Source organism: Parasteatoda tepidariorum, chromosome 7, assembly GCF_043381705.1.
Source record: "Parasteatoda tepidariorum isolate YZ-2023 chromosome 7, CAS_Ptep_4.0, whole genome shotgun sequence".
Taxonomy (NCBI): Eukaryota; Metazoa; Arthropoda; class Arachnida; order Araneae; family Theridiidae; genus Parasteatoda; species Parasteatoda tepidariorum.
In genome coordinates this window covers 18990179-19010382 of record NC_092210.1, presented here as the reverse complement: position 1 = coordinate 19010382, position 20204 = coordinate 18990179, and the positions used below count along the sequence as shown (strand labels likewise).

Genomic DNA, 20204 nt, shown 5'->3' with positions numbered 1-20204 from the left:
TTATGGTCTGGGATACCATTTCCTTTGACAGCCGGACCCCTTTGGTCATCATTAGAGGTGCACTTGCTGCACGGCGGTACGTCGACGACATCCCAAGACCTGTTTTGCTACCATTCCTTTTACAGCTCCCTGGGCTGAATTTTCACCAATGCCAGACCACATACGGCACGTGTTGCTATAAACAGTTTGCAAGCTTGTCAAACTCTTCCTTGGCCTGCCAGATCACCAGATCTCTCTCCCATCGAGCATGTCCGGGATATGATGGGAAGACGATTGCATCTGGCACGGAATGTTGATGACCTCGTTCGACAATTGGATCGAATTTGGCAGGAAATACCGCAAGAGACCATCCGGGAGTCTTATCGGTCTATGCCACGCAGTGTGGCAGCTTGTATCCAGGCTAGAGGCGGAACTTGTTACTGTAACTCTGCAATAAATTATTCAATTGTTCTGAAATTTTAATTACTATTCTGTACATTATCTTCCTATCCACCAATACTATCCACCAAAACTTCTTCTTGGTGCGGCGATTTTTTTGTTATAGAGTGTAGTTTGGTTATAATTAATGTGTCCTGTGGTCAGTCGCTGAGCAGTAATATGTGTACAGGGATCTAGAGAATATTTTCTACTCCTTCAGATCTATGTCTAAATTGAGGAAGCGGGCTAACGTATGGGAAACTTTCATTATAACCACCAATATAGGATAGCTTTCAGCATACTACGAGTAAATAAACTTGAGTACTTTCAATATACTCACTAATATAGAGTAGCTTTCATTATAATCACCAATATAGGATAACTTTCATTATACTCAATAATATTAAACAACTTTCATTGTAACTACCATTGTAGTGTAAGTTTCATTATAGCCACCAACGTAAGGAAGTATTCAATATACTCACTAATATAAAGTAACTTTCATTATAACCTTCAATATAAGATAACTTTCTTTAAAACCACTAATATAGTGTAAACCTCGTTGTGACCACCAATATAAGGTAACTTTCATTAAAACTACTAATATGGTGTAAACTTCGTTATGACCACCAATATAAGATAACTTTCATTACAACCACTAATATATTGTAAGCCTCGTCATGACCATCAATATAAGGTAACTTTCATTAAAACCATTATTATCGTGTAAGCGTCGTCATGACCATCAATATAAGGTAACTTCCATTAAAACAACTAATATCTTGTAAGTCTCGTCATGACCACCAATATAGGGTAAGTTTCATTACAACCACCTTATACAAACACATTAGTTATTTATTTTCTTTTATTGCACCCCCTTACCTCCACTTTTCCATATTTACCTGTGAAGGTTGATGAAGGTCACCCCATAAGTAACCATGTTGTCTACGAAAGTGTAGAAAAATTCCTTGGCAAACGACGACACTCTTACTCCTTCTCACCTATTCACCTCTCACAGTCAAATATCGTAGCTAAGAAAAACACTTCCTTCTTTTTTATCTCTGACTCTTCTTTCACAGCATTAACGAAGACACATTGGTTTATGGTAGACAATTATTCAAGGAGTGGTGAAGACATGACTGAAACAATTAGTTATGTATGTGGGACTAATGCGTCTAAACTAAAGAGCAATCATTTTTACCTTTGAGTATTATGTCCGCGTGCTTTTCTATGTCTTCTTCTTTATTTTCGTGAAGGAATTTTATCAACTCCTTTAGGTTATACAAAGTGAGTTTTTTTATTATTAAGAAACTCGCTCTTGAATTTATTGTCGTTGATGCGGTGATAGAGGACAATTCTAATTTGATGAGGATTTTAACCCTTTAATTCTTTTAACTTTTATTGTTCGTTTTCTTTTTTGAAATTTATACGGTGAGACGGTAAAGTTATATGTTTAGAGAAAAGTTGCTTAGTTTACGATGGTTCCCTAATATGCGACACGTCATTTGTTTGTTGTTTCTAATGACAAATTAGGCAAGCCATGCTCGCCAGTCGTTGGCCTTTTGCGAATGAAGTCAAGAAGGTGCACTTCTCCTTTAAATAATAGAACACCGCAAAGGTGAAAGTACGTCTTAGCTCAGAACCCCACGAATAGATGGCAGCACTACTTATTCGTAAGGTCACTTTTACACATCGTTCTGAAGGGAAGGGAATTTTCGCCAGATCCCTTTATCCGTGATACTGCTCGGCGAATGATATTATTCCTACAGAAATGATCATTCTTACGGAATATTTTTGTTGAAAATATTATTCTAATGCTATAAAAATTACTATGGAAGTTATTTCACTATAACGGATACATAGATGGATACAACATAACGGATACAACATACGCACTTTCTATGGAAGTTATAATTAAAAGCAATAAAATGTACTAAAAAAGGCTTAATTACACCACCACAATAAGAATCAAAATCATTCTTATAGAAATATCTATGAATGAATATGAATATTTTATATGAATGATCATTAAGGATCATTCATATGAAATATTTTTGTAGATCATATTATCATACAAATACAATGAAAATTACTACAAAAAGTTACTTTTACACTAGCAGAAATACAGATGTTGAAATTCTTTCACCATTTCTTAAACAAATATAGTTTTATTTATTATCGTGTGAAATGTATTAAAATCCTTAATACACAATTCTAAGGTAACGACAAGAATAAAATCATTCTTATAGAAGTGATCATTTTATACACATTGTCAAGGAACATTTTTATAGAACATATCATTGTTGATAATAAAAATTACTATAAAAAATTTTTCTCCGCTAGAACGGAAATATAGATAGTGAAATTCTAACACCATCTCGTAAACGCATTTTTTATGGAAGTTATAATTGCACGCATATAAAATGCACTAAAAAAAGGCTTAAACCCCCTACTGTAATAACAAAGAATATTATTCTTAGAGAAATGATCATTCTCACGGAACATTTTCATAAAAAATATTCGAATATAATGAAAATTTCTATCGAAGTTATCTTCACTATAACGGAAATATAGACGGTTAAACTCTTACACCATTTCTTAAACGCACTTTTCAATGAAAGTTATAATTATAAACAAATAAAATGTACTAAAAAAAGGCTTAATTCCACCATTGCAAAAAGAACAAATATCGTTCTTATAGAAATTTCTATTAACGAATAAGAATATTTCGTATGAATGATCATTAATGATCATTCATATGAAATATTTTTTAAGAGCATATTATCATACAAATACAATGAAAATTATTACAAAAAGTTATCTTTACACTAGGAGAAATTTAGATGTTGAAATTCGTCAGCCATTTAAGCAAATATTCTATTTTAAGCTCTAACTAATGTCGTCTGAAACGTATTAAAATCATTAAGGCACAATTCTAAGGCAATGACAAGAATAAACTCATTCTTATAGAAATGATCATTTTATACACATTGTTATGGAACATTTTTATAGGATATATCATTGTTGACAGTGAAAATTACTATGGAAAATTTTCTCCACTCGAACGGAAATAAAGATATTGAAATTCCTACACCATTTTTTCAATTCCTACACCAAGTTTTAATTATAACGATGCGAACTATACTAAAAACTTGATGGCATAATTCTGCGGTTACGACAAAAATGAATAGCATTCTTATAAAATTAATAAAACGTTTCTGCACATCTGAAGGTCAATGTATTGTTTTACACAATCTTTCTGTGATATAACCGTAACCAGTGGTCGGAAGTAGCTCATTACAAGTAGTGAAACTACGGTAGTGGTTCCTGGCTACTACTTTTTACGTTAATTTAGTATGTGAACAGGGTTCTAACCAGAGTTGGCCAAAAATGTAATCGATTACATTTTTTGATTACAGTAATCAATTACTTGTAATCATGATTACAATTTTCAAATATTTTGATTACAGCTGTAATCATGATTACAATTTTGATTACAGTAATCAATTACTTGTAATCATGATTCCAAGTAATTGCGATTACAAGTAATCACAACAAAAACGATTACAAGTAATTATGATTACAAGTAATCAAAAAATATGATTACATGTAATTTGATTACATGTAATTTGATTACATGTAATTATGATTACATGTAATCTAATTACACGATTACAAGACTATTGTATTCTTATAAATGATTATATTTTACAGTAGATAGTAGAATGTATTTTATAATGATACATTTTGCACGTATTAACATGTACTGCATTTTGTACGTATTTGTATACGTACAAATGAATGTAACTGAAATGTATGTACATATGATTTTATCTAGTGCATATGTTCAGACATTTTAGTATCACACACATGTACATACACTTATATTGTAGGTATAAAATATATGTACGTATGTATATAGATAATAATTACGTATGTATGTGCAAACAATGTAGGCATGTACATTTATACACAATGAATATATGCATTTTATGCAAATATTTGTGTATGTAAAATGTATATCTATGTTCATGTACGCATGTATATACAAGTACTTGTGTTTGTACGAACATACATACATTGTCTGTACAATGTATGTCCCATGCATGTATGTGCAATTTATTTATGAACAGTACAATATATGTATGCATGTACAATATAGGTATATCTGTAGGATGTACAATATATGTATGTATACATGTACATGATATGCATGTCCAGTGTATTTATGTACATGTACATAATATGTTCATGCTCAATGTAAGTATCCAAATATGCATAATACATTTGTGAACTATTGTACGTACATTGGGCGTATTTATATTTCACATATATTCATACATGCATTCGACATGCATAACGTACGTACATACACACATTTGAGATGCATATATTGTACAGATGTATATACATATAGCGTACAGATGTATATACATATAGCGTACAGATGTATATTCATATAATGTACATATGATGAAATGAACATATAATGTTCATATAATGTACATATGTGTGTACATATACAGTACGTATGTGCATAAATATATTGGGCATAATTCTTTCGTACAAATTTTACATGTGTACATGCATGCTATCCCTATCTATGCATATGGTGCAATGTATATATGTACAATGAATGTATCCACACATGTACAATACACGTATGTTCCATGTATGCATATCCATATGTACTATATATGCACGTACAATACATGAATGTATGTACATACATTGTACATGCGTACATACATTACACGTATACATATGTACATTACATTTATGTCTAAATATGTGTACAATGCAATAAATAAAATGCATGTAAGTTAACTTTTAATGACTCAAGCAAGTTAAATGACAAAATCAAACGATATTTAAATTTAGTTTTCAGCTTTAATTGTTCTATATCATTTTGAAATTCTCTGAATAAAAAATTATTTTCAGGTATTTTCATGAAATGTTTGACAATACAGATTTATTTTTTTTATAACATAATGCATGATTCATAGAAATTTTTTAAATGGTAAGAAAAACGGTAAATTTTATGTGTGGAATTAATATTTAGAAATTCCAAATAAAATTATCGTTTGCTTTCTAAAAAATATGAGGTCGAGTTTCATATACCTTAGAATAATTTTAAAACAAATTTTAATAACTTTACTCATATAAATTTTTTTAATGTATGCACAATGTATGTGTATATTGTAATTACATATATTTAAATGTACGCACGTATTTGTACATTACTTGTAATTATGTACATGTATACGTTGTATGCACATGCATACATTGTGCATATAACTATTTTTTTGTACATCCATGCATTACATGCGCATAAGTATTAACAAAGTATGTAGTTATACAAGTACATACGTAAGTTGTACATAAGTACATACTTTGCGTGCACATATATCGATGTACATATAAATATGCATGTATACATGTACGCATTTTATTTACGCAACTATGTGCATATATTGTACCTTTAAATAACATTTTTACATATTGTACGCAAATACGTACAATTTTATATACAAACGTACATTGTATATACGTGCTATTATCGTAAATTTATACAATATATGCACTTAAGTACATAAAAGCATGCAAACGCATAAACATTATTTTCATATACGTTCATACATACATTGTCTATGTATACAAAGATACAAAACATTGCCTTTTTGTACAAACTAACATACATGCGTACATGTATCATAAATGCATAATTATATGTACTAAGCATATGCGCATTGCATTAAGTATATTACAATATAATTATGAATATTGTACGTACAAACAACGTTTGTGCATACATTGTATGTATAGGAATCGCAAATTGTACGTTCATGCGTGCGTACATTCTATGTACATAAAAATATGTAAACACATGAATACTTACATAAAAAATTTGACTATAGTATACAATCGTAATAACTTGTAATCGTATAGTTTGATTACAAGTAATCACAATTACATGTAATCAAATTACATGTAATCATGATTACATGTAATCATATATTTTGATTACTTGTAATCATAATTACTTGTAATCGTTTTTGTTGTGATTACTTGTAATCGCAATTACTTGTAATCATGATTACAAGTAATTGATTACTGTAATCAAAATTGTAATCATGATTACAGCTGTAATCAAAATTTTTTGAAAGTTGTAATCACGATTACAAGTAATTGATTACTTGTAATCGTGATTACAAGTAATTGATTACATAGCTGTAATTATCTGTAATCAATTACAGTTGTAATCGATTACTGTAATCAACTCTAACGCAACTAATTTTTCGAATTTGAAGGGTACAAATCTTCTTTTCCATGGACGCCATTTAAAATGCCCCGGTGACCTGAGTTAACAAGAATTGCGTATTTCGAGTCACGTGTAACTAATATTAAAAATAGCCTTTATAAATAACAGATAATTTATCACTTGGGTCACACTTTTACATGCGAAAAATGACATTATATGAAACAATGATATTATTTCAAAGGAAGGAAGTCCCGCAGTGGACTGATCGTTAAGACACGATTCCCAGTAGATCACCGAAATCAAACATCACTGGCTGCGGACAGTGAGCGGGTGGGTGACCACTTGGATCCGTCTGCGTAGGTACCGAGGGTGTGCGGTATGGGTCCTCGTTAAACCGTGCTACCGTAAAGTGCTCGATTTCGCGTGCAGGTCGTCGGGCTACCGAAGCGGGGGTGCTATTCCCTCTGCAGAGGATCAAAATTGTGATGGCATATCTTCGGATCATCCTCAGGGACGTTTCCCAGACCGTCGCCAATAGCCCATTGTGCAGCTCTAGTGCGACGTAAATGAACTACAACAACAACAAAGGAAGGAAACATATTTTCATGGTACTTAATTTCTAAGAGGAAATAGAAGAGCATTAAACACTTAACGAAATTGCAAGTATTTAATAATTTCCTAGCATTTCTTAAATTAAATTCTCGCTGTCAAGAGGGGCATTAAAAGTTGAAGATTAAATTAACAAATTCCAAAAAAAAAAAAAAAAAAATTATTGTTTCAGAATAACAAACTGGCTGACGTAACTAAGAATGAATATTTCTTAATAATTTTTCATTTTTGATCTAAGCCATTTTTTTTAAAAATTCAAAACCATTTTGAACATAATGCGTCAATTAATTTCTTCAGCAGTGTAAATTATATTTTTATTTATTTACTTAAGGTTCACAGGTGTTCACTGGGTAACGTTAAATCAGCAACACTTCTGGAATCTTCCGAGGAGAAGGAACAAAATGTTCAGTACATGCCGTAAAAAAAAATTAAAAAAAAAAAGCATTTGTAACAAATTAGTTGTAATTGTAGTAAACTAGAAAATTCCGACCACTGATCGTAACCATAACGGAAATTTTTTTTCGTAACATAAACTTTTTTTTTAGTTCTTTTTTCCTCACTCATTGAAAAAATTAAAGTTAAGCGGAAGTAAAAAATTAAATTATCATGAAAGCCTTATTGTTTGCAAGATTTACGTAAGCAAAACTACGTAGTAAAATTACGGCTTCAATTTCAACTGTTAGTTCCAACCGGCGAATAATTTATATAAAAAACGAAGCTTAAATGAGAGAGGGGGGAAAGATATTCAGATATCGTTTGGTAAAGAATCTGTGGATGAGATTCTCTGGAAGGATGGATTGAGGAAACTGAGGAGGATTTGATGGGGAGGAAGAAAAAGGGGGTAGATGCTGTAACCTTGACCGAAAGAAGATTTTGTCGACGCGCCGTCTAACGCTTTCGCTATCTGAATGTTTTTTTTCTTCTCTTCCTACTTCAATTTCTAAGCGACAAAAGGTAGAATTTGTCATCAGCATAGAATCCATTGCATCATCAGACACAGTGAAACTGATTGCAAAACTTGCAAGTTTAATTTTAGCATCATTTCTTCAAACATTTATCCCTCTATTTTTAACGATGTGTTTAACAGACAAAGAGAAAAAAAAAAAAACATCGACTGGATTAAAAGTCATTGATTATAAGTAGGGCCCAATAAATTGTTAGAACATATTTCTGAAATTATACGACAATCTGGCGGCAACTGTTTTAAAAATTATTCTGGTGAAAGAACAAGGAACAACTAACACAGTAGAAAAAAAAACTTTTCCTTTTCTTCCTTCGTTTAATTACAACTTCTCGATTATTAAATTAAAGATTTTATCAAAGTGACCTTCAACCCATATTCATTATAGCATCGATTATTAAAATGAAGTAAAGTTAATCCAAAACCTGAACAAATTCTTTAAAGTTTCTTTAAAGTTTGGCCGTGATAGGAAACAGCTCTTTCACAGTTTTTAATTACAATTTCTCTATTATTGAAATAAAGATTTTATCAAAGTGACCTTAAGCCCATATTCATTATAGCATCGATTATTAATATGTAGTAAAGTTAATCCAAAACCTGAACAAATTCTTTAAAGTTTCTTTAAAGTTTGGCCGTGATAGGAAACAGCTCTTTCACAGTTTTTAATTACAATTTCTCTATTATTAAAATAAAGATTTTATTAAATTGACCTTAAGCCCATATTCATTATAGCATCGATTATTAATATGTAGTAAAGTTAATCCAGAACTTAAAAAAATTTTAGTTTCTTAAAAATTTGGCCGTAATAGGCAACAGCTCTCTCACAGTTTACTGAATTACGTAGTACAAAGAGCACTTACCTTACTTTTCTTGTAAGTTATGAAAATCTCTTTAAAACTAATTCTGAATACGAGAACTTGGTTGAGTCCACGTTAAAATATTTTTTGCTGCATACTCCAGCTTTATAAATAAATCACTTATTCCAGGAATATTTTTGAAAACACAGTTGTCATCCATATTTGTCAATGATTCTTCACACACAGATGATGAATCATTCATTCCTGGGATGGTTTGGGGAACACAGTCATCATCAATATTTTAGGTGGCATAATCTGGGATTAGTTGCCAAAAAGATTCTTCACACACAGAGGATGAATCACTCAGTCCTGGAATGTTTTTAAAAACACAGTCATCATCAATATTTTAGGTGGGATAGTCAGGGATTAGTCGCCAAAAAGATTCTTCATACACAGGGGATGAATCACTCATTCCTGGAATGTTTTTGAAAATACAGACATCAATATATTTGATATATTTGGGGGTATAATCGAAGATGATAAATTAATAAAGGGATTTTTAAAACTGTGTGTATGTGAAAAAGAAAGGGACGTCATACGGGAGAAAACGAGAAGTTTATCTGGTAAAAGAAGACATTTTGCTGAACAATGAAATCTAAGTGGATAATCGTCGTATTATGCAAACAATTGTAAATTGCGCTTTTTTTCGCTTCTTTGCTCACTTAATTAAAAAGCAGTTATAATTTACGATTGCAACTGTAAACGTAATTAAAAGTGAACATAATATACGGTTTTGGTTACTTTTAATCACCTTTAGAGGCCAATTCTAATATAATTATTTATTTAAATTAACTATTAACTATAAACTTAAAAAAATTTTAAAAAAAATTCAACTAAATAAACTTTTTTTTCTCATACAAAATATTGCATAAAAATGATAAAGTTTCATGTTTAGCATTTTTTCAAATATATTTTAGGATACTTTTAAACTCTTTACTTTCTAAATTATTTAAAAAATGTGCAAAACTTTTTGTTTCATTAAATAATGTCTATTTTACACTTTAACAAAATATTTTTTTTAATATTCAATATCACTTCCTAATTTTTCATAAAATTTTTTAATTTGGAACTTACAAAACATTATAAAATTTTAATATAAATTAAACATTTAATACTTTGCTTTATAGCTAGCTGAAAATATTAACGAATCGATAAAAATATAAAAGAATTGATGGTGATGGCGAAAATTAAAGAAAAAAATTGAGGAATCATAAAATGGTCGATACGAATTTCGCCCCCGACTCGCACAGAACCCAATGCTGACGTAAAAAATCCTCAGTGGTTGACGAATCAAGGGTTAAAATACCCTCACCGTGAGGATAGCCGTGGGAGGTTTTCGTGGTTTTCATCTCAATGTGAAGGAAATGCTGTTAGTTCCATCAAAACGTCCTCCACGAAAGTAAATTTCTCCCAATACTTGATCCAGGAGTTCCCTTGTCTTCTGGAATGGGCTCAAACTTTTAAGGTTACGGATTTGAACATTAGTATTTGTAAACCTAAAAATTGGGTCGATTGTTCAACGTCGGTTATAAATGGAAAGTCATGCTACATGACAAGTTCCGATGAAATACTTCATTCCTTTTCAATGCAATATAAAAATAATATTAGTGACTTAATGTCTTAAAGACTTAATGTCTCATCTGTGCATAAAGGGTTAAATGTATTTTGGTTATGAAACAAAAACCATGAAATTCAAATAATAAGATATTTATTTTCCATAAAATTATGTAAAATGCTACTTAAATCAATTTTCCTTCCTCTTTTTATAGTTTTTATTGTAATTATAATTGGTTTTAATCCTGACTGACGAGAAAAGAAAAGCAATTATGTTTTTACATTGACATTCATTAAGGCATACAAAGAGAATCATAAAATATTGTATAGTAAGTGATAAAGTTAAGAGAAGATTTTAAACAAAACTATAAAACACATGGAAATAATGCTATTCATTCACAACTGCTTTATAAGTTTTCCGTTGTGGCAGTGCCATAAAATATTAACTTAAAACAAGTAGAAAGCAAGGAAGAAACAAGGAATAAAGCGAGAAGCTTATAATGAGAGAAAACTAAGTAAGGAGGAAACTCGGAGGAAAGTCAGAACTGGATCGTGCGATGTGGGAAAACAACAATTAGTGTGATTTCTAAGATTCGGATAGTAAGTGAACTAAGTAAAATAAATTTCGATTTTTGTCGATGGAGTTCGCAATTCTTTCTCTATATTGCGATGTTGAACCCAATTAAGTTTTTAAAAAATAAATAAATGTTCATTTACAAGAATAGCGTTAAATAACGATAATCTAAGTTAATATATTTTCAAGCAGCTTTGCAATCGACATGGTTAGATAAACGCCTTTATTAGAGTGTGCGTATTTATATTGGTTTATTTATCGTTACTTTTTCTTTAATTTCGCAATAACGATATTTTAAATTATCTTTCGACGATATATTGGGAGTGAGCCGCTGTGGCTCAGGGGATGGAGAGCTCGTTTTCCAATGAGGTGAACCGGGTTCAAACTCCAGCGATGGCCGGTCGATACGGAATCAGCACCCGGGTCACACCGACCACAGTGCTGACGTAAAATATCCACCGTAGTAAACGGATCATGGGTTAGAGTCCCCTTGCCATCGGGCTAACCATGGGAGGTTTTCGTGGTTTTCCACACCATGTAACGCAAATGCGGGTTAGTTCCATCGAAAAGTCCTCCAAGAAAGCAAACGTTTCTCCCAATACTTGATCCAGATGTTCCCTCGTCTTCTGGATTGGGTCCAAAATTACGAGGCTTCGGAGTTGAACATCAGTAGTCGTAAACTTAAAATTGGGGGGGGGTGGCTGTTCAAAGACGGTTATAAAATATAAAGTATTGCGTGTAAAATGCCTTTAGAAAAATATCGATAGCACGATAATATCACGATCATTAACGGCATGGATAATTATAGAATACGTTGATATCAAATATCAATTAAGAAAATATTACGTATTTTCTTAATGTTTAACATATTTTTTTCGTAACCTCCTGAATTATCAGAACGATTAAGAAATTTGAAATGTTGAAAATTTTTTAAAATCTAAGATAATGTTGAGGCCCATAAATAAAGAATGTAAAACATTCATTTATTGTTTCAATTTTTTAAACAATGAGTTTCTAGTGATTCTATTTCGAAACGGTTTTAGAAATGAATGAAACTTACTCTTGTTATCGTATTTGTATCTTCTTCGACTGTCATAGCATCAATTTAACAGCTCATCAAATTAAGTAAATGTTGTAAAGTTTTAAATAAAGCAAAAATAAGACCTTTCTAGAGAGAAATCCTAATTTTTTTCAAAATTACAATTAATTATTTATTAATTAGATACCACTTGACTAATTAAGTAAACGTTGTAAAATTTTAAATAAGGCAAAAATAAGACATTTCTAGAGAGAAATCCTTATTTTTTCAAAAATTGCAATTAATTGTTTATTAATTAGATACCACTTGGCAAATTAAGTAAATGTTGTAAAATTTTAAATAAGGTAAAAATAAGACCTTTTTTGAGAAATTCTAATTTTTTTTCGAAAATATCATTTAGAACCTTTTTCCACTTAGTCATTTTTTAACTTTTGATATAATGATAAGTTTATACCCACTAAATATCTATAACAATTCAGTTATTTAATAATTGAACAAATTATATGAAAGTTTTCCTTTTTTGCAAATCAACTTAGTTTTAGTAAATCAATTTATACTGAAGTTGTTTAGATCAAATTATTCTAAAGTTGTATAACTCAAATTAATATTGAAATTGCTTAAGTTAAATTAATATAAAAGTTGGTTTAGTCAAATTATATTGAAGTTAAAACAAGTTATAATAAAACTGTTTAAATTAAACTAATATTGAAGGTGATTTATTCAAAATGTATTGAAGTTGAGAAGATTCAACTATTGAATCAATTTAAAAAAACATTGTTAAAATGTTCTTTTTCATTAAAAATCGTCTTTTTTCTAGGAATAAAATAGGAACTAAATTACAAGCTTTACAAGATTTTCTAGTAACTAAATTACAAGCTTTACATACATACTTTTTGACATGGAATATTTCTTTTTATTTTAAATAAATTTAATTATACTACGTTGCAAGTTAAGAAAAGACCATTGCGTTATAGGATTTAAGTAGTCATCCGCGACTTCATATAGTTCCATTTTATATAGCTATCAAATTACATAAATATGCTTTCAAAGCAATAAAAAAGCTTCTAAAAGTTAAACTTGTCAGACAGAAATTTAATTCGGGCTATTTTTTATTAGCAAAAGGAAAGCCGAGCTACTTCGTTTCAAGAGTTGGCGATGTTGATATTCATGCGCGCTTCGAGCTTGGCATCCATTTAGCGTGCACTTAGATGTAAATAGGCTCTCTCCATATGGGATAATGGTTTTTTCTTAATTTGCAACAGAATATAGTTCTCCCAATACGCTTTTCAGTCATATTAAAAATACACTGTTAGATATTTTGGATTTGAACCATTTTATATTTTTAAATTTAATGATACGATGGTACGGTGCAACGTAAAGGAAAACGTAGTTCAATCTAACATTTTTAAGATTGAACAAAAGTACCACAAAAAACTTCGGCAAAGTATTGATATTATAGTTCAATTTTAAAATGATTTTCTGCGAGTGCTGAAAGCAATCAAAGTTAAGAATATTTTTAGAAACTTTGAGAATTGTTTCTCAATTATGCATTATATAGCTATTGTAAAAATTATTCATATCCACCATGAATATCAGTTACTGTTAAGTTACTGATAAATAATTCTGATGAATATTCGTTATGACTCATTAGAACGAATCTCATGAATCATCAATAGGGTAAATGGTACTTTTTAAGTTATTTGTTTCCATTGACGTTAGTAAAACTTTATTTTTAAAAAATACAGTTTAGGCATTAAACATAAATACACAAATATACAAAATTATGATAACTTCACTATTATTTATTAATGCATCGCGTCTTTAAAGCAGTGAACGAAACTGTACAAAATAACTCTTTATCTAGTTTAAAAAGGTTTCACTCTTGTGAGTGGAAAAATGTGAAATAAAATTAATTATTACAGATTATTAATGAGACGGGGATTAAATAAATATTGACTACCGGCAGAAAGTTTGAAATGATTAAAAGCAAAGAAAAATTATTTTGAGAAAAAGTTCAAGTCTCTCTTTTCAGTGTCATAAAATAGTTTATAAGAAGAATGTAAATAATGTAATGATCAATATAAAAAGGGAACGTAAATTACTTGAAATGTATGAAATGTAATTTGGGAATGTAAATTATAGAAATGTTTACTAGTAAGGCAAAATCATTTTAAGAAAAATAAAAAGCAATTGCTCCTTAAACCATTAAAACGTTTAATGAAATAAAAATATAATGTTCAAGTATTTCTTTTTAGTGGCATAAAATCGTTTAATAAAGTATAAAGTAGCCAATGTAATGATCATTATAAAAATAATGTAAATTATTTAAAAACTGAAATGTTTGCAAATAAAAAAATATAATCCTTTTAAGAAAAGTAAAGTTCAAGCATTTCTTTTAAGTGCCATAAAATCGTTTAATAAAGTAGAATGTAAACAATTTAATGTTCAATATAAAAATGATGTAAATTATAAAAATAATGTAAAGTATTTCTTTTCAGTGCCAAGAAATCGTTTTATAAAGTAGAATGCAACCAATGTAATGATCAATATAAAAATGTCAATTATTTAGAAACTGAAATGTTTACAAGTAAAAAAAAATCCATTTCAGAAAGGTAAAGCTCATGCATTTCTTTTCAGTGCCATAAAATCGTTTGATAAAGATGATCAATATAAAAATAATGAAAATAATTTAAAAACTGAAATGTTTACAAGTGCAAACTGAAATGTTTTTAGTTATGTTGCTTTAAGAAAAATTTAATCCTTCTAAGAAAAGTAAAATTCAAGTATTTCTTTTGAATGTTATAAAATCATTTTATGTAAGTAGAATGTAAATAGTGCAAAGATCAATATAAAAATAATGTCAATTACTTGGAAACTGAAATGTTTACAAGTAAAAAAAAATCTATTTTAGAAAGGTAAAGCTCGTGCATTTCTTTTCAGTGCCATAAAATCGTTTAATAAAGTAGAATGCAACCAATGTAATGATCAATATAAAAATAATGTCAATTACTTAGAAACTGAAATGCTTACAAGTAAAAAAAAATCCATTTTAGAAAGGTAAAGCTCATGCATTTCTTTTCAGTGCCATAAAATCGTTTGATAAAGTAGAATGTAGCCAATGAAATGATCAATATAAAAATAATGAAAATAATTTAAAAACTGAAATGTTTACAAGTAAAGAAAAATTTAATCCTTCTAAGAAAAGTAAAATTCAAGTATTTCTTTTAAATGTTATAAAATCATTTTATGTAAGTAGAACGTAAATAGTGTAAAGATCAATATAAAAATAATGCAAATTTCTTAAAAATTCGAAGAAAAATGTAAAAATATTAATATCTTCTGATCATGTATCGCGATATTAAAATTCCGATATTAATCAATACAATTTTTTTCTAAGTATCAATTGATTAAAATTAGATTTTTACACTGCGTAGTAAAAAAAATATGTTTGTGTGGTTGAGATGAAAAGAGCGGGAGAAATACGTTACGATTTTCATCCAATCGTTCCGTCTGTAACGAATGTTTTCCGGCAGACATTTGGGAAAAAATGAATGAAGTTTCCTGTCCGAGGTCATCCTTGTTTACGCTCTTCGTCCATTCATCTTTTTTTCCACAACTACTACTACGAAACTCTGTTTTTCTTCTTTTTCATCCTTACTCTTTAGATTTATATTCATCATTTCTTTCTACTCTCACCGCTACTAATAGTCAGCATTTTATTTAGAGGGAGCGATGATCATAATTTTCTTGTTTTCTTCTCGCTATACGAGACCTGATTAGCCATTTTTATTTCTTTTAGGAAAAGATTTTTTTTTTTCGATTTATTCTAATTACGTATAATGGAATTTATATCACTCTCCATTCGGTACTTCGAATCAATGTTTTTAGTTATCTTACGAGAGTTTATTTTTAATCACTTTTTCCCCCAGGTGTAAAGGGATTTCTAAGAATCACTAAGGATTTCTTGCCACGACCGAGAGGTGCAATACGGCACTTTGAATCAATGTTTTTAGTTATGTTACGTCAGGTGCTTTTCAATCACTTTTTTTCCCTAAAAAATTTATTTCTTGTAATCACCAGGGATTTCTTGCCACGACAGAGAGGTGCAATATGGCACTTTGAATCAATGTCTTTAGTTATGTTACGGCAGGTGATTTTTAATCACTTTTTTTCCCTAAAAAATTTAATTCTTGTAATCACCAGGGATTTCTTGCCACTACCGAGAGGTGTAATACGGCACTTTGAATCAATGTTTTTAGTTATGGTACGCCAGGTGCTTTTTAATCACATTTTTTCCCTAAAAAAATTTATTTCTTGTAATCACCAGGGATTTCTTGCCACGACTGAGAGGTGCAATATGGCACTTTGAATCAATATTTTTAGTTATGTTACGACAGGTGATTTTTAATTAATTTTTTTCCCTAAAAAATTTATTTCTTGTAATCACCAGGGATTTCTTGCCACTACGGAGAGGTGTAATACGGCACTTTGAATCAATGTTTTGAGTTATGTTACGTCAGGTGCTTTTTAATCACTTTTTTTCCGTAAAAAATTTATTTCTTGTAATCACCAGGGATTTCTTGCCACGACTGAGAGGTGCAATACGGCACTTTGAATCAATGTTTTTAGTTATGTTACGTCAGGTGCTTTTTAATCACTTTTTTTTCCTTAAAAAATTTATTTCTTGTAATCACCAGGGATTTCTTGCCACGACTGAGAGGTGCAATATGGCACTTTGAATCAATATTTTTAGTTATGTTACGGCAGGTGATTTTTAATCACTTTTTTTCCCCCAAAACTTTCTTTTTTGTTATCACCAGGGATTTCTTGTCACTACCGAGAGGTGTAATACGGCACTTTGAATCAATGTTTTTAGTTATGTTACGTCAGGTGCTTTTTAATCACTTTTTTTCCCTAAAAAATTTATTTCTTGTAATCACCAGGGATTTCTTGCCACGACTGAGAGGTGCAATACGGCACTTTGAATCAATGTTTTTAGTTATGTTACGGCAGGTGATTTTAAATCACTTTTTTTTCCTAAAAAATTACGTGTGAAGAGATTTCTAGGAATCACTTGGGATTTTTTGCCGTGACCGAGAGGTACAATACTCAAAATAAATAAATAGAACAAATGGTTAGCTCTTGATTTAACAATCGGATTTTTATATACTAAGATGCACATTTTGCTGCAATGGCTCAATAGTCGAGGACGCAGGCTGTTATACAGATTGGAATCTGATCTCCAGTAGTGGCTAGTACCAGCTAGTCTAGGAAATAAAGGCGGCCTGTTCTCAGTGCTGAACCCCATAGCAACAATCATGTCGTTGGTCCTAAAATTGTGTAGTCTTAACCTCCCTGGACAACAACGACGGGTTGCGAGAATGCTTTTCTTTACTTGAGGTACAAATTTCATTGTTAGAGGAGTTGCTCTTAAATACGCTAGTTAATTAGCGCAGAAGACATTTTAAATTACAAAAACAGGCATATGACGTACTTTTATAGAAAAAGTCAAAGTAACTAAAATAAAAGTATTTAAAAAAATATTTCTTCATCTAAATCGAAATTTATCTTTTAAACTAATTTTCTTGTAAACGTATGAAGATTTATTATTAATTTTTTCAATTATTTTTTTTTTCAATTTTCTTTTTCTTTATAATTTATTCTTAAACATTTCTAAACTATAATGAATAGTTACATTTTAATAACCGATAATTTCAATATTAAATTTGTTTAAAAATATTGTTTAATTTTTCATAAAATATTTTGCTCAAGTCAAATATGTTGCTGTCAAAATTTAAATTTCATCGTGAAAATTAATAATAATAGACATATACTCTCTAACAGAGCGGCGTTGAACAGCCAACCTATTTTTGGTTTACGACTATCAATGCTGAACTCCGTAACCTTTCAATTTTGAATCCAACCCAGAAGACAGTGGCAGTCCCGAATTCAGAAGTGAGACAAACTAGACTTGGTGGAGGATTTTTAGATGGAATTAAACAACATTCGCGGTTATACAGAGAGGAAAACTACAAAGACCACCCGCAGTTAGCCAGACAGCAAGAAGATTTTAACCCATGATCCGTTTGCAGTAAGGGATATTTTAAGCCAGCTCATTGGTCGGTGCGAGCCGTGAGCAGAATTCGTATAGACCAGTCATCGATGGGATTTGAACCTGAGTCACCTCAAAGGGGTGCGAGTGCTTTATCCCCTGAGCCATTGCGACTCTAGCAATATGTAAGTTTTAGTGTCCGTAATAGTTGAAGTAGGCGGGTAGGTACTTTATTTACGTCGCACTAGAACTGCACAATGGGCTATTGGCGACTGTCAAGGAAGAATCCCTGAGGATGTTTCGAAGACATGCCATCGCAATTTTGATGAAGGGATAGCTCCCCTGCTTTAGTAGCCGGACGTCCTGCGCTCGAAGTCGAGCACTTTACGGTAGAAATGTTTAACTAGGACCGATGCCGCGCACCCTCGGTCCCTACGCAGGCTAATCAAAGTGGTCACCCACCCGCACACTGACCGCAGCCAGTGATGCTTGACTTCGGTGTTCTACTGGGAACCGTGTCTTTACGATCGGGACCCTTAACAGTCGAAAGGATGCTCCTCTTGTTGGATACTTGAATCTGTCGCTTCTTTCACTGCAGAACGGAAGTGGTAAGCACTTCCGTTTAGGTATGACGAAAATAAAATTCTTTTAAACCATTCGTAAATAAACATTTAAAATTTTATTTTATTTATTTATTTTGAATAAGACCACTTTCTTTTTATTTGTTGTCAGGTGGTCAATGTTGGAGTCTGATGAACAGACAAGGGAAGTGTACCGAAAGCTTGAGAACAAATGTCACCAAAGAAGAATGTTGCAGCGATGGGAGTGCGACAACAGCGTGGAGTCCTAAAGATTTAACCTCAGGCGATCTCTTCTTCTGGATGTCACTCGGAGGGGGTGTCACCTGTAAAGCTTGTAAAGGTATAATTTCTTTTTGTTGTTGCCATATTATGCACATTTTCTGGCTTATTCCACGAAACAAACACTGAGATGCCATTGAAAGGCAGAGCTATGCAAATTGTGTAGTGCTGTGCTCCCCATGTGAACACGTGAGAATATTGCGATAACTGTATATATAACTTGCATTTTATAACCGTCGTTGAACAGCCGTTTTACGACTATCTATGTTTAACTCTGTATCCTTGTGATTTTAATCCCAATACTGAAGACAGGGGAACTCTTAGATCAAGTACAGTAAAAAATGTGGCTTCGTGGAGGACTTTTTGAATCCGCATTTGCTTTACATGGATAGGAAAACCACGAAATCCTCTCACGGTTAGCTCGACGGAAAGAGGACTCTAGCCAATGATCTCGTCTACCACTGAGGGTATTTTTCGCATAGACCAGATATCGCTGAGATTCGAACCCTGTTCATCTCATTGGAAGGCGAGCGCTCTATCCTTTGAGCCACCGTAGCTTTATATAACTAGCCTTGTGGTTATTGAGGGCGTTCTTCGAAAGTTCTGATGTCACATGTTCCTGACTTAATTCGCAAGAGCCAATGGCTGGCGTGCTTAGCTTGTCCAAATGTCATAAGAAACAACACATTAAGTACTATTTTTTAAATGCAGCTCCAATTTGTCATGAGCAGGTTGTAATATCTATATTCAGCCAACAGTGGTAAAACTTCTGAGTAAGACGCCTTTCCTGGCGAACCAAAAAAAAGAATGTTTGACATAATGTTCGAATTTTCCACAATCCACTGTTTCAAAAGCATATATGGCAACGTTATTTTTAAAAAGTAACGAGTAAAAGTACAAGTATTTTTAAAAAAAGTAACGAGTAAAAAGTAAAAAGTTCTTATTTTAAAAAGTAACGAGTAAAAAGTACAAGTAAAAGTACAAGTACTAAACAAAAAAAAGTAATCCCCCATCTTGTA

At 31.2% G+C, this 20204-nt stretch overlaps 1 protein-coding gene and 1 long non-coding RNA gene across 2 annotated transcripts in view; one reads left to right on the top strand and one right to left on the bottom strand.

The window, feature by feature from the left end:
• Positions 1 to 20204, bottom strand: part of LOC122270402 (uncharacterized) — a 201760-nt gene that overhangs the window by 145196 nt on the left and 36360 nt on the right. The window contains exon 2 of the long non-coding RNA XR_011637215.1: positions 9110 to 9520. This is a non-coding gene — a long non-coding RNA (uncharacterized lncRNA). The remainder of the gene's footprint in view (positions 1 to 9109; positions 9521 to 20204) is intronic.
• Positions 1 to 20204, top strand: part of LOC107436764 (follistatin) — a 90183-nt gene that overhangs the window by 42298 nt on the left and 27681 nt on the right. Inside the window, exon 2 of the mRNA XM_016048570.3 lies at positions 19058 to 19246. Coding sequence (XP_015904056.1) covers positions 19058 to 19246 — 189 coding nt within the window. The remainder of the gene's footprint in view (positions 1 to 19057; positions 19247 to 20204) is intronic.